General features: G+C 41.1%; 1 protein-coding gene across 1 annotated transcript in view; it reads left to right on the top strand.

Moving 5' to 3' along the window:
* PTPRM (protein tyrosine phosphatase, receptor type M) overlaps positions 1 to 13,022 on the top strand; it is a 509,160-nt gene that overhangs the window by 259,476 nt on the left and 236,662 nt on the right. Inside the window, exons 12-13 of the mRNA XM_015406598.1 lie at positions 3,316 to 3,589; positions 4,551 to 4,587. Coding sequence (XP_015262084.1) covers positions 3,316 to 3,589; positions 4,551 to 4,587 — 311 coding nt within the window. The remainder of the gene's footprint in view (positions 1 to 3,315; positions 3,590 to 4,550; positions 4,588 to 13,022) is intronic.

The following is a 13,022-nucleotide window of genomic DNA, read 5'->3' as shown; positions in this document are numbered from 1 at the left end:
TATTTTATGGTCAGCTTTATCTTTCTGTTGTTAATTATTTTCGGGTTGTTGATCTTAAGTGTTTTTGTTTTTATTGATGTTTTACAGTGGACTTTGGGGACTTTTAGATTCATTTTTGTATTGTTTTGAATCTTCAGTTTAATAGCTCCCCTTGGAGCATCTCTAATATTTTGCAGGATAAATGCATTAATTATGCCTAAAAAATATTTCAAAAGGCATACTGTAATTTCAGACAAATTGGCAATATTACTAACATGCCAGAGTAATATAAAGATTTAGTTTAATGTTTGCTGTTCTGTCAAGCTTCGACCTAAAGATTTCTTTCCAACTAAATTCTCTTTTTCTGTATTACCAGTAAGCATTTCCAATAGTAAGATTTAAAGAGAAGTTTTAGCTTACAGCTATGAACCATATGATCTTATAAATTTCATTAGCCAAGATGATCTCATTTTTACAAATTTAAAACATATAACTCATAAAATGCTGTCGGGTTGCCATTGACCCAGGTGCTTATAATGTGTTAATTTACATCAAAGACACAGTCCTATATGGAATGGGGCAGTAGACAGGATTTAGCCATTTTTCATTACCGCTTGGACTTTGATAAAGGGGAACAGAAAAGAGCTTTGTGACCTTTCAGTGCTTAAATTATTAAAGTGCAAATAGATTTGAGGTCTGGTTGCTCACAAATCTAATTTGTCTTTTAGAGTAAAGATGAAAAGACATTTTGGGTTTGAAATTGCTCTAGTCAACTTGTACTTTCTTTAACATATTGAGGATGAATTCAGGCATTTAGAATGTGCTGTAATGGAGTGCTGTGTGTAGTATAACCCATATGAACTGATCAGAGTAAAAGTAGACTGGAACAGCAATTTTATTTCTAGAATATATGCATCTATTTATAATGTCTGTATAAAAGTAGAAAATAATTAAAATAACCTTTCAGTCCGTTTGTGAAGATAATGCATATTCTGCTTATAGCTTGTTGTTTTCATTTTTAGAAATTGTACATATTGGCTTGGATCCCGCAAAGGTTTCCATGGATAGAAAGATTTCTGCCCATAGGGCATGACTTTTCCCCTCCCCTCTTCCATTGCAGCCACATCTGTATATTTTTTTTCATACCAGACAGCCAACAATGCTCCCCAAAATGCTTTTCCATGTGGGTAGAACTCATCCCATCTGAGAAAATATTCCAGTCAATCCAAGCCATAATCTTGCTCTGTTGGTTGTTTAAACTACAGATTTTACCTAGAAACAACAGCAGTAGGTAATTTATAGTGCAATGATAAGGACTCTTTCCTGGGAGTAAGCCCCATTCAATAGACTTAAATAGAATCCTGAGTGGACATGCTTAGGATGTTATTGTTGTTGTTCAGTCGCACAGTTGAGTCCGACTGTTCGCGACCCCATGGACCAGATCACGCCAGGCCTTCCTGTCTTCTGCCGTCCTCTGAATGACAGTGTTAGGATGACAGTGTTATTAAAATAAGAATCTACTAGAAGTTTACTACAACTTATATTAGAACATAGGACAGATGGCAATTCGGCAAGCATAGAATTAATTTATTTTGGAATAAATAGTGAAAATTGTGACAGGCAAAGATTAAGTCAATTGAGCTGCAAGTCAATTGGTAAAGGGGGGGAACCTCTGTGAAAGGGCTTAAAAGGAAAGAATACCAGATCTAGCACTGCCATTTTGAAGGTGGCGCTAAGCTCCACCCCCCACATGGATTGAGTGCAGGCAGAGATTTCACCTAGAAACTCTACCTGCAGCTGGCTTGCTATTTCCCTTTTAAGTCAGCACAAAGGAGGTTTTTCTTTGTTCCAGCTTAAAAGGGAAGGCCCCAGCAGTCCCGTGAGTCATGCTACCAAAGAACACAATGTCATGTGAGAGGTCCTCAGTAAAACAGCACATGCAGGTAAAAATCCCTATGCGGAAACAGCCCAGGACTAGACTGCATTAAAAGTACTCTGCTCAAATATGTGAACATTTAGCAAATGTTAGTACTATTTCAGTGGCTCAGCATTCTCACAATTCCAAAATCAGTTTCCAGTGGTACGGATTCCAGAAATTTTTAAAGCAGAGTGCTTTTGCACTGCTGAAACATTGATGGTTTTAGTTTCTCAGATGAGCAAAATGTGCAGAATTTATGGGTTGTGCTTTTTTCTACTTCTGTTAGAATATCTACTGTTCTACAGTTGAATTAAGTTCCTATAAGCCTAAAATGAATGCAGATGCTTCCTTTGAGGTCAGAAATTGATAACCATGTTAACTGAAAGCTTAAAACGTTGCTTCTGAAATACTTGTTCAGCTCGCACAAAGTACCCTCTGCATCTGTAGTACTAACAATCTGGGACCAACTTTTTGAAATGTTTATGTGATTTATCAAAATTGCCAGACTTAATTATTAGTAATGTCAGTTTGCTTTGCATTTTCTTGCCTGTTTTTTGTCTCGGCATTTGATATGGTATGACATGGCATCTGAACAAGGTAAATGACTTTAAGCAAAGAATCTGTAGCCCCATACATTCACATACACACACACAAACCAGACATTTTTCCTCTAATTTATTTTATGAGAGTAGCTAGAAGTGTTACTTGTGTACATGGGAATCTATGGAATGTTTTTAAAATGTATGATGAATATTATTGTTGTTGTTGAAATGAAAGAACAAAATTTGAGCCAAGTGGCACCTTTAAGACCAACAAAGTTTTATTCAAGGTATAAGCTTTTGTGTGTGTGCACACTTCTTCAGATACAGTGGAAAAAAACGTCCTCAACCATTACATATAGATACAGAGGGGGCGGGTTAGTTGCCATGAAGGGCTAGTTAGAGTTCTGCTGCTTCAGACCAACATGGCTACCCACCTGAAATTATTGAAATGAGTTAAGATTAAAAACTTTTAAAACCAGCATCCGTGGGGAATTCGGGTTGCCAGTTAATTAAATATGCCAGTTAACACAGGTTTTATCCAGTCCAGTGAGTTGGCCGGTTCCCATCCAAATTACTTGGCCAACTCCCACCTGAGTCAGTCAGTTTGCAGATGAGAGAGCTGGGCAGCTGCAGCCCAACTCACTTGACTAGTGGACAGTTGAGTGACTAGCGACAATCGTCCGACATTTGCACCATATGTGGGTTAATCAAGCTTTCTGCTTCAATGGGTACCAGTTAACAAAGCTTCTGTGTGTCAGTTATAAATACTGTAGTATGTGATTTCAAAACAAGTTTTGATCAGGTACTTGAATATAACCCAGAATCTTTTCTCATTTCAACTTCCTTCACCCCCCTTGTTTTTGTTTTTGTTTCTAGTGTCTACCAAATAGTTGTTGAAGAAGAGCGTCCCCATGGAACAAAAAAAACAACTGAAATCCTGAAATGCTATCCAGTCCCAATTCACTTCCAGAATGCTTCACTCTTGAACTCTCAGTATTATTTCGCAGCAGAGTTTCCAGCCAACAGTATTCAAATTGCTCAGCCTTTTACAATTGGTGACAACAAGACGTACAGCGGCTTTTGGAATGCACCTCTTCTCCCCCATAAAAGCTACAGTATTTACTTTCAAGCTGCTAGCAGAGCCAATGGGGTAAGTCTTAGGACACTGGCAGTTTAAAGCAGTATCCGTATGTGAGCAGACTACAGTATTGCAATTTTTATGCCAAAAAAAGACAAGAGAAATGACATAGTTCTTTCAAACTGGGAGGGGGGGGGGAAACCTGGGAAATATTTCTTGTAAACTATCAGCCATTCTACCTTCTTTTTGTTCTCTTGGCTCTTCTAAAATGCCTTTTGCTTTTATAGTATCAGTCTCCTTGGCTCCTTCAAATATATTACATTAGTGCATGTCACTTTAAATGTCCATTTTAATTCTTTCATTGCCCCGATTTAGACATAGACTTTTGTTTTGTTGTCTCTCCAATAGAATAAGAGAAATAAGTTGCTTGAACCCTAGTGAAAAGTACATAAAAGGCCCTTCGTTCGTAGATCACATTTCATCTAGCTGATTCTTTCTAGAATTGTTTTCCATTTCCTGGGCATACCTAGCCAGAGTCCTTCAACTCCTAGCATGGTTTTGCTGTCTCCCTTGACAGCGTGGAAATGTTTTCTGCCAAATGCCATAATGGCCGCTTCTTTTACAGCACACTGACAGTGCAGAAATGTGAAGCATCATTGATTTTTGTTTGCTTTCCTAGCATGTTGCTTAGAACTGTGTAGTCAACTGTAAAAAAAAAAGGTGGAGGTAGGAGATATGGCAAGGTCAGTGTATTGTCAAAGAAGAAGAAAATGTGAATGTATCATGTCTAATAACAGCTCATTCATTTCCTAGGTTAATGTTAAGTGAAGTAGTGATGTTATGGGCCCATACATTTTCCTTCAGTTGTCCATAGAAGGGCAATTTCATTGAGGCAGTACCAGAGAAAATTATGGATGGGATCCATTTTTTTCCCCTTCAGAATTCTGCAGGAGTGTAAATGGAAACAATGTATTGTGTTATTTCTTATAGATGCAAACCCACAAATAACATATCCTTTTTTTGTCTGACATAGGAAACAAAAATTGACTGCGTCAGAGTGGCCACAAAAGGTATGTTTCAATTGTGTCTGGCTTCCTGGACTTAAATCTATTGACCTTTATGCCAGAATGTTTACATTGCTAAATAGACATAAAATTCTCCCAAATCATAACATTATTTTTTTAGCTTTCTACACAAACAACTCTTCTTTTCCTGATTGTAATTTGCATGATATCATATTAAATATTTTAGCAAATTTAAAATACAGCATTATTAATTTTAAAAAATATCCAGTAGAACAGCCAAAAATAACACATTCTCCCAGCTTTCTAAAGTGACCACATTTTAATTGTTTTTAAAAGAAAAATGCAGTAGGGTTTTCAAATGGATGATTCAGACCAACTGTTCCTATTGGGACTCCTGGAATGGCTTCAAAGAGCAATAGCTGTCATCTCTGCTTCCTGTTGGGATGGTTGCTTTAGATTTCCTCTCTGAGACAAGCAGGCTACTGTTGGGAGCATGAGAGTCCTAGTCACTGTTCCCTCTAAGCTGAGTTAGTGTGAGCTAGCTCACTGTTTTTTAGCCTCCAGCTCACACATTTCTATCTTAGCTCAGGAGGGATGTCTCCAGAGCAAACTAATTTATGCAGCAGCCAAATTGCTCGCTCACAGCTTTATTGCCAGTAGCTCACAAAGTAGAATTTTTGCTCACAGGACTTCACAGCTTAGAGGGAACCTAGGTCCTAGTGACCTAATGATTACCATTTGTGGGCTTCTGACCATAAATCTGGACTGGTGTAATACATTCTGTGTGATGATTGTTCAGAAGTTTCACCTAGTATGTATAAACTGGGCAGTAGGAACATGTTGTACCAGTGCTCCAGTGGCTTCCTGTAGTCTTCCAAATGTGACTGAAAGTGAATTTTAAAGAATAATATAATGTAGGGTTTTATATAAGGTTTGTACTGTCAAAGCACTAACTGACTTAGGACCTGTATACCTTTAAGCCCCACCCCTTCATTACAGTCTCACACTTTAGGTAACAGTTTCCTCTTAAGCACACCATCTGCAGGCCAAATGTGGACAACCGGGGCCCATTTCACAGAAAGACATCCATGGTAGTTATTTCCTAACAACCAACATGAATGTTTTTAGGTTGATTTACTTGCTTGACTGGCCATGCTTATGGAAATGTCATTTTCATTTATTTTTAAAGTGAGATTCATTGTAATTTTTAAAGTGCTGTATTCTTCTTGATATGACTGATAAACATGTCTAATGCAGATTAGTTTCTTAAAATAAGATTAGTATTTTCAGAAGAATGCTGTCATTTCCTACTTCCGTCAGAAACAGATTATTCATGATATTTTTTGCAAGTGAGCTTTTATAACTTAATATAGGGTATGGTACAGAATTGTTTTCTGTGGCTCCAGAAAGTCAAACCAGAACCAATGGGTTGAAATTAAATCAGAAGAGTTTTCAGCTAAACATTAGGAAGAACTTCCTGACAGTTAGAGTGGTTCCTCAGCGGAACAGGCTTCCTTGGGATGTGGTGGGCTCACCTTCTTTGGAGGTTTTCAGACAGAGGCTAGATGGCCATCTGTCAGCAATGCTGATTCTGTGAATTTAGGCAGATCATGAGAGTGAGGACAGGAAGGATTGCATCAGTGCTTACTTCCTGTGGCCCTTTCTTACACGGCCAGGGAAATGCTGATCGTCACGTTGGGGTCAGGAAGCAATTTGTCTCCAGGCCAGTTTGGCTGGAGATCCTGGAGGGTTTTTGTCATCTTCTGGGTGTGGGACAGCAGTCACTGGGGCTGTTGGGGGGGGGAAGTATTTGTGAATTTCCTACATTGTGCAGGGGGTTGGACTAGATGACCCTGGAGATCCCTTCCAACTCTATGATTCTGTGTATCATTTTATGATTCTGGGAACCTGTTTTGAAATGTGTCAAGTCTTACTAATACACTGGGCCTTTCCCCCCTAACAGCAGCTCCCTGTAGTGTGTTGCAAACCAATTTTGAAGCTCCCCCAAGGTTTATAACTACCTTCTCAACTAGTGTTAGTGGACTACTTTAAAACAGATTAGTCAAAAGCCCAATTTGGCACTCAGATTTAACCATGCAGGTCTGGATTGTAGCCAAAGCAATTTTCTTGGATCATTATGGGCATTTCTCAGACCACATTGCTGACACAAGCTGTAATCATCTATATATCTGTTTTTCAAGTGTGGGCCAATCTGCAACTACCTAAATCCACAGAACCAGCCCACGCTGAAAGAAAGGAGATTTTTCTCCAAACTTCGAGCTCTACAGGTTTGCAGAAAAGTCTTACCTCAAAAGGATTCTCAGCTGTGATGGTGGGGGGAACCATGGTGGGTGACTAGCAGGATGATAATTTAAAGGGGGATATATCACAGGTTCCCACTTGTCTGTATATCTCAAGTATAGGCAGACCTGTGGATACATAAATCCATGGATTGGACCCTGAGATACTGAGAGAAAAATCTAAACACATAAATATATATATGGGGAGTTAAATCCCCCAAAATGTTTTCTGTGCATGTGCATAGCACTAATCTATCAGACTTCAAGAAGCAGCACTGGGGGGCTGAGGGGGACAAGGAGGATTCTTTGCTTCCCTCCCCCCAGCCCCCCATCTGCCTGCAGTCTGACCAATTAAAAGCCAGGATAAAGTTTTAAAAGGACAGCTGAACCAGCAGCTATGGAGGCGAGAAGGAGCTTTCTTACCCACTTGCACCCCTCTTTAGCAGGGAAAGTGATAGAGAAGGGAGAGAAAAAGAGAGGTGGGTAAGATGGCCAGGGGAGGGGAGGGGAAGAAAGGGGGGGGTGGAAGATTATTTGAGAATGGGAGAAGGGAAGGGAGCAAAGGTGGAGTAATGGGATGTACCCTCCCTGCAAGTTTCCTGCAGGTCCCCACTTGCATATTCTAATGGCAACACCAGCCAAATCTGAGGATACTTAAATGCAGTGACTGGAACTGTGTACAGGCAAGATAGATCTTTCTAAAAATTTGAAAACACCCCCGGTTTGCAGAAAAATGTGAAGTCTAAAAAAATGCACTGGGCTTTTTAAAAAAATCCAAAATGATAAAAGGAGTGCCTGTAGCTTTAAGAAATGGATTCCCTCAGTGGCCATCGCTAAGCAGCCACAGCATTCCAGGCTTGGTTTCAATGCATAAAAGACGATGGTGCAGGGACCTTTCCAGGGCTCTTTTGGCCTTTGAAGAAGAACTCATTGGGGCCGGGCCTGGATAGGAGAGGCCTTAGCCAGATATAAGTCCACAGAGTCCACCCTCCAGAACTGCCAGTTTCTCAGAGCTGCCTGAGCACGTAAATAATTTGTTTCATTGAAGAGGGAAGAATGTTTTGTGTTAACGTTCACGGATTAGAATTGTTGATGTGTAAACCAATGTTATTCACGCAGCACACTTAGATAAAGCGGTTGTGTGAAATGGGAGTATATGCAAATTCCATTAGTGTGGATGCATACATCTTGTTGATGAAATACTACTCACTGCAAAACAGCAATCTAAATATATATTTTCATTATACATCACGGCTGTTTTCTTCATTGTTTGCATCCTTCCCGTGATTTCTCTGTTGTTTCTACAAATTTCTCCAGGGTGGCAGATCTCTGTTGTCAGGAAATCAGTTATAATTCTGGGAGATCTCCAGGTCTCATACGGAGATTGTTTAACCTTAGACCTAGCAGCAACCACTGGGTGACTTGATGTTACCCAACTTGCATGACTCAACTAGGCCTAGTTGCTTCCTACTGTTTAAGAGCAACCACCCTATGAAATCCAGTGTGGTATAGCATTTAAAGCATCAGAGTAGGAGTCAGAGTAGGGTTTGGGAAACCTAGCTTTGAATCCCCATCTTGCCATGGAACCTCCCCGGGTGATTTGGGGCTGGTCACATACTTCCAGCCTAAACTATGTAAAAGGGTTGCTGTGAGGATAAAAAGGAGAGGAAAATAATGTAAACTGGTTTGGTAATTTAGCTTATTTATACCTTACCTGTGGAGAAAGGTGGGGTATAAATGAACTAAATAAATAATATAGCTGAAGATGGGAGGCAGATAAAAGGTTGGTTAGTGAATGACTGAGGAGAGAATGAGGCAGGAAAAGGGGAGAGAATATGGGGGTTGCCAGGTGGAGGGAAAGGAAATTGTGCAAGGAGACAGGAAAAAGTGAGGTGTACCCCCAACCCAAGTACTTAAGGATTCCCTACCATACAAGGAACCTGGTCCAGTGGCTGGCACCTCACAACTGGGCCATAGTTTTGTAGGAGGGGTGAAAATGAAGATAGGTCAGATAAATGTATATTGGGTAGGAAGGAGAAAAGGAAATCGCAGGAAAGGGGAAAATGAGATGCCTTCCACCAGTCCTCGTGGGTTCCCACTTGTTCCATTTAATATTATATCGTATAGTACATTCTTACCAGCATGATGGTATCATTTTTACTCATTTTTAAGAACAGCATAGTTCATTGTTTGATTTTTTTGTGTTCTATGAGATTTTTTGATTATGTGATAACACTTCTTTGGTCCACATATTGAGAGTTATTTTGCTTGTAAAGATCTAGGCATACTTCTGAAGTTTACTTAAAGTATAAAGTGTATTTTACCAATTAGTATGTCATTCCTGGTCATGTGGAATTCATGTGGAATTTTGTTCACTTTGTGATCTGCACTTTTTAAAAAATGAACCATAACAAGAGTTTGGTCTAATTTATTCTAAACAGTTTAATTTAGCAGTATCACACAACAATCTGTGTTTTAAATCTTAAGAAGGTAACTGCTAAAATACAACACATAGCATACATGCTATATATTGGTGGCATGTGCTATATTCGCTCAGGTTAAACCACTGCAGCTGATAATATTAGGGTTGCCAAATATGTTTTGGCCGGGAGCGGGGGGCTCCCGGCCGGCGTCTGGAATGTGCACGTCACTTCCGGGTGACGTGCACGCGGGGGTGGGGTTTCCCCGGGTCCCGATTCCGCGGGAGCGGAAAGCGGGGCTCGAAAGCGGGGGGAAATCCGCCCCCCGGGGGCATTTGGCAGCCCTAGATAATATATTACTTTTAAAAGATGGAAAGTGAAGGAGATAGATTGAAATTGGCATATTGAAAGGTACTATTTATTACTAATTTTGTGTATTAGAAAGAGGACAGGAGATGCTTAGGCTTCAGTTAGTGATAAGGTATGCCTCTTTGAGTATGTCAGTGGTCAGAAGTGCTAGAATCCAGATTGCAGCTGGAAAGTGTTATCATGTGTTGCCCAACTAGTGACATTTAGAAACAATCTATATCAGAGACAAATGAAGGCTGCTTGATAAGTAAAACAGGGAAATGCTAAGACAGGTATAGCAAGGCAGATAATGTGATAGTGGATGTCAAACAGCAGCTGGTTTGAAATAAAGCTGCTTGGACAAATGGCATCTGGCAGAATTTACATTTTGGGTAATCTTGAGAAGCAAATAAAAACGGTTATCCTATACAGTCAGACTACGTCAAAGAACTCCCCCTCGTCCTAATAGGTGATTATTTAATTATGGAGTGCAGTTTCCATTAATTAGATTTTTAGTTTCAGTTTCTGATATGAACATTACTCTACCTTTTCTGAAATGAGCACTTGGCAATCTTGGTTAATAAAATAAACGATTAGCTCCTGTGTTAAATTAAAAAAAAAATAAGGAGCTATTGCCTCAGACAGTTCTCCAACAGAGGTTTGTTTACACAAGTGCCGGTGCCAGCTATCTGTGCTTTCTGGTTAGCAAGTGACTTCAAGTTAAAAGAGGTGTTTATTATGTAAAGTAACACAAAGTCAATGATGTTAGTTAAAATGAGTCAATGACTAGAAAGTGTTCATTTTTAATGTGTAAATAATTTTTGCTTTACATTTTCTATTTACAATTGATAATTTCAGTGTCATTGTCTCACATCTGTCTCTATGAGGAATGGAGGCCTTTGCGGTCAGATACAGGCTGCAGTCACACTGGAGGCTTGGTGCAATCTGGTTGTGCCTCTATTTTTGGCAGTTAAAATAGTTGCAAGCAGTTTTGATCTGACATTTCACCCTGAACTGGCTTCATCACCCACTTACCCTATGGTCGATCATTCACACTGTTGCGGTATCCTCTTTTTTATTTTTCATCCATGCGCATAAGCATGTATCTGAAGCTCTGGCTCCTTTTTGACAACTCCACAGTTCCTCTGCCAAGTACTCCAGCCCTCTCAGCCTCCTTCCCTTTGCCTCTCTTCCTTGGAATACATGGGGGGGTGTAAAGTACAGATTTACATGAGAGTATTCCCATTGGCCTCAGTGCATTTACCCTTGTGGCGATAATGGGATGCTCTCAAACAACAATTCTGATGCAGAAACAGGAGGGAGGGGTTGGGGGATTTGTCACTCAAAAACAAATTCCCTGGGGACTCCCAATCCAGAATGACTACTTGGCTGTGGTGATTGACAATGCCAGGGGCGATTATGCACTTATGCGCACATAGCTACCTGATTAAAAAACAACAACAAAGGATGCAGAAACGGAAAGGAAGGTTCGGACTTCCCAAATGGCTTGACTTTGCAACAGGGGGGTTCAGATGTTGGGAAATGCGGGATGGACGTGCTGGCATGTGACCACAGCCACACTCTGCATGTAGTCAGTCTGAATGATCTGTACCAATATCAGTACCAATGTAATAACCAACAGCCTGGCAAGAACCCAGACTATGGTGGCAGTTGACCACTTGGATGCCGTGAAAATACCGCCATCACTTATTAGCACTTAGTAGCACTTACTAACACAGATGTTTACTAGCAACTATTTAATCAGCTTAATAAATACCAAAAAATGCTGAATAGGCATTATTCGGGTATTTATTCATCTCAGTAAATACGGAATGCACATCTCTACTGTACACCCCGACCACAGGGAGAAGAGTGTTATCATGTGTTGCTTGTAAAGAGCTAGGCATACGACACTGGGAGACACGAAAACTCCCAATTGAACATCTGTTTCAAAGTCTTTGTGTCATCACTCAACAAACATGGACTTTGCATTATATAAACAGGCTCTTGATACTGAAGCATTAGGAGTAACTCTAAATAAGCCAGAAGAATGGGCCTCTAGGTCATTGTAGTGACATCTTCCCCCCCATGGATAGTGTCACCTTGAACACATCCTGACATGAATGACTAGCTAAATGAGCTGATATAATTTTCTGTTCAGCAACCTCACACAGGAGGACTGAACGTTTTCTATTCTCTCCTTGGCCTGAAGACACTAAGTGTTTCTTATTTTTAAAAAACCCTTCCTGATCCTTTTGCAAAATAATATGACCATTAGGCCAGCATGGCCTCCTCACTTTTACAATCCTAGCACCTTCATAGCTTGCCAAATCCCAGGATAGGAAGAAGAATAATCTACACAGACTGGTATTACTGAAAAAAATTCCAGTTATTTATGGCTTTGGACATCCTAGAAAATACTAAAACAAGTATGAGTGCGTCATGCTTTATGTTTTTGCATTTCTTTAACATTCAAACATTAATTTTGTGCAATATTGAGAAACTAGCAGTAAGATCTAGAAAGAGGCTCTGGGGCAGTGCTCTGGCTTTGGGCAAACAGTGTCAATTTGCTGTGGTGACCTCAGCAGGGTATAATGACAGAGTCCACTGTTTTCTCCAGAGGAACTGATCTCTGCTACCTGAAGAGCAGTTGTAATTGTGAGTGATCTGTAGCCCTCACCTGGAGATTGGCAGCAATTGTTACCCAGGACAAAGTGGCTGGTTTGGAGGGTGTAGTCTATGGCATTCTACCTGTCTGAGGTCCCACCCCTCTGCAAACCCCACCCTCTCCAGGCTCCACCCCTCAAATCCCCAGGAATTTGTCAGCATGTAGTTGGCAACCCCATCTCCTTCCCAGCTAGCCACCAACCTACCATTATCTGCCCCTTTGACTTCAGCTGACTTCTGCCCTCCCTTCTGCAGAGCAGTTGTAATACTGAGTGCTCTCCAGCCCTCACCTGGAGATTGGCAACAATGGTTCCCTATGTGGGACTGACTGGTTTGGAGGGTGGAGTCTATGGCAGTGTACCTGTCTGAGGTCCCACCCCTCCTCAAACCTCACCCTCTTCAGGCTCCATCCCTCAAATCTCCAGGAATTTCCCATCTGGAGTTGGCAACCCTATCAGGACTGGCCCCAATGTGTTTTCTCCCAAAGGCCAAAGTAGGTGACAGGACCAAGCTTAGTTGCCTACCAACAGGCACTGAGGGGAATGTAGGGTTGCCAGCTCTAAGGAGGGAAATACCTGGAGGTTTGGGGGGTGGATTCTGTAGAGGGCCGGGCGACGGAGGCATCGGCCTTCTGTCGCCCGCCTTGCCCCCCCAATCTCGGCCCGGGCACCCGCGGCTCCCACCAGCGGCCGCCCGACTCCAGACTCCCCCGCGGCCACTCCAGCCAGGCGACGGAGGCATCGGC

The sequence above is a fragment of the Gekko japonicus genome, unplaced genomic scaffold, assembly GCF_001447785.1.
Source record: "Gekko japonicus isolate JY-2015 unplaced genomic scaffold, Gekko_japonicus_V1.1 scaffold138, whole genome shotgun sequence".
Classification (NCBI taxonomy): domain Eukaryota; kingdom Metazoa; phylum Chordata; class Lepidosauria; order Squamata; family Gekkonidae; genus Gekko; species Gekko japonicus.
Note: the sequence above shows the minus strand (reverse complement) of the source record. Positions and strands in the feature narration are given on the sequence as shown.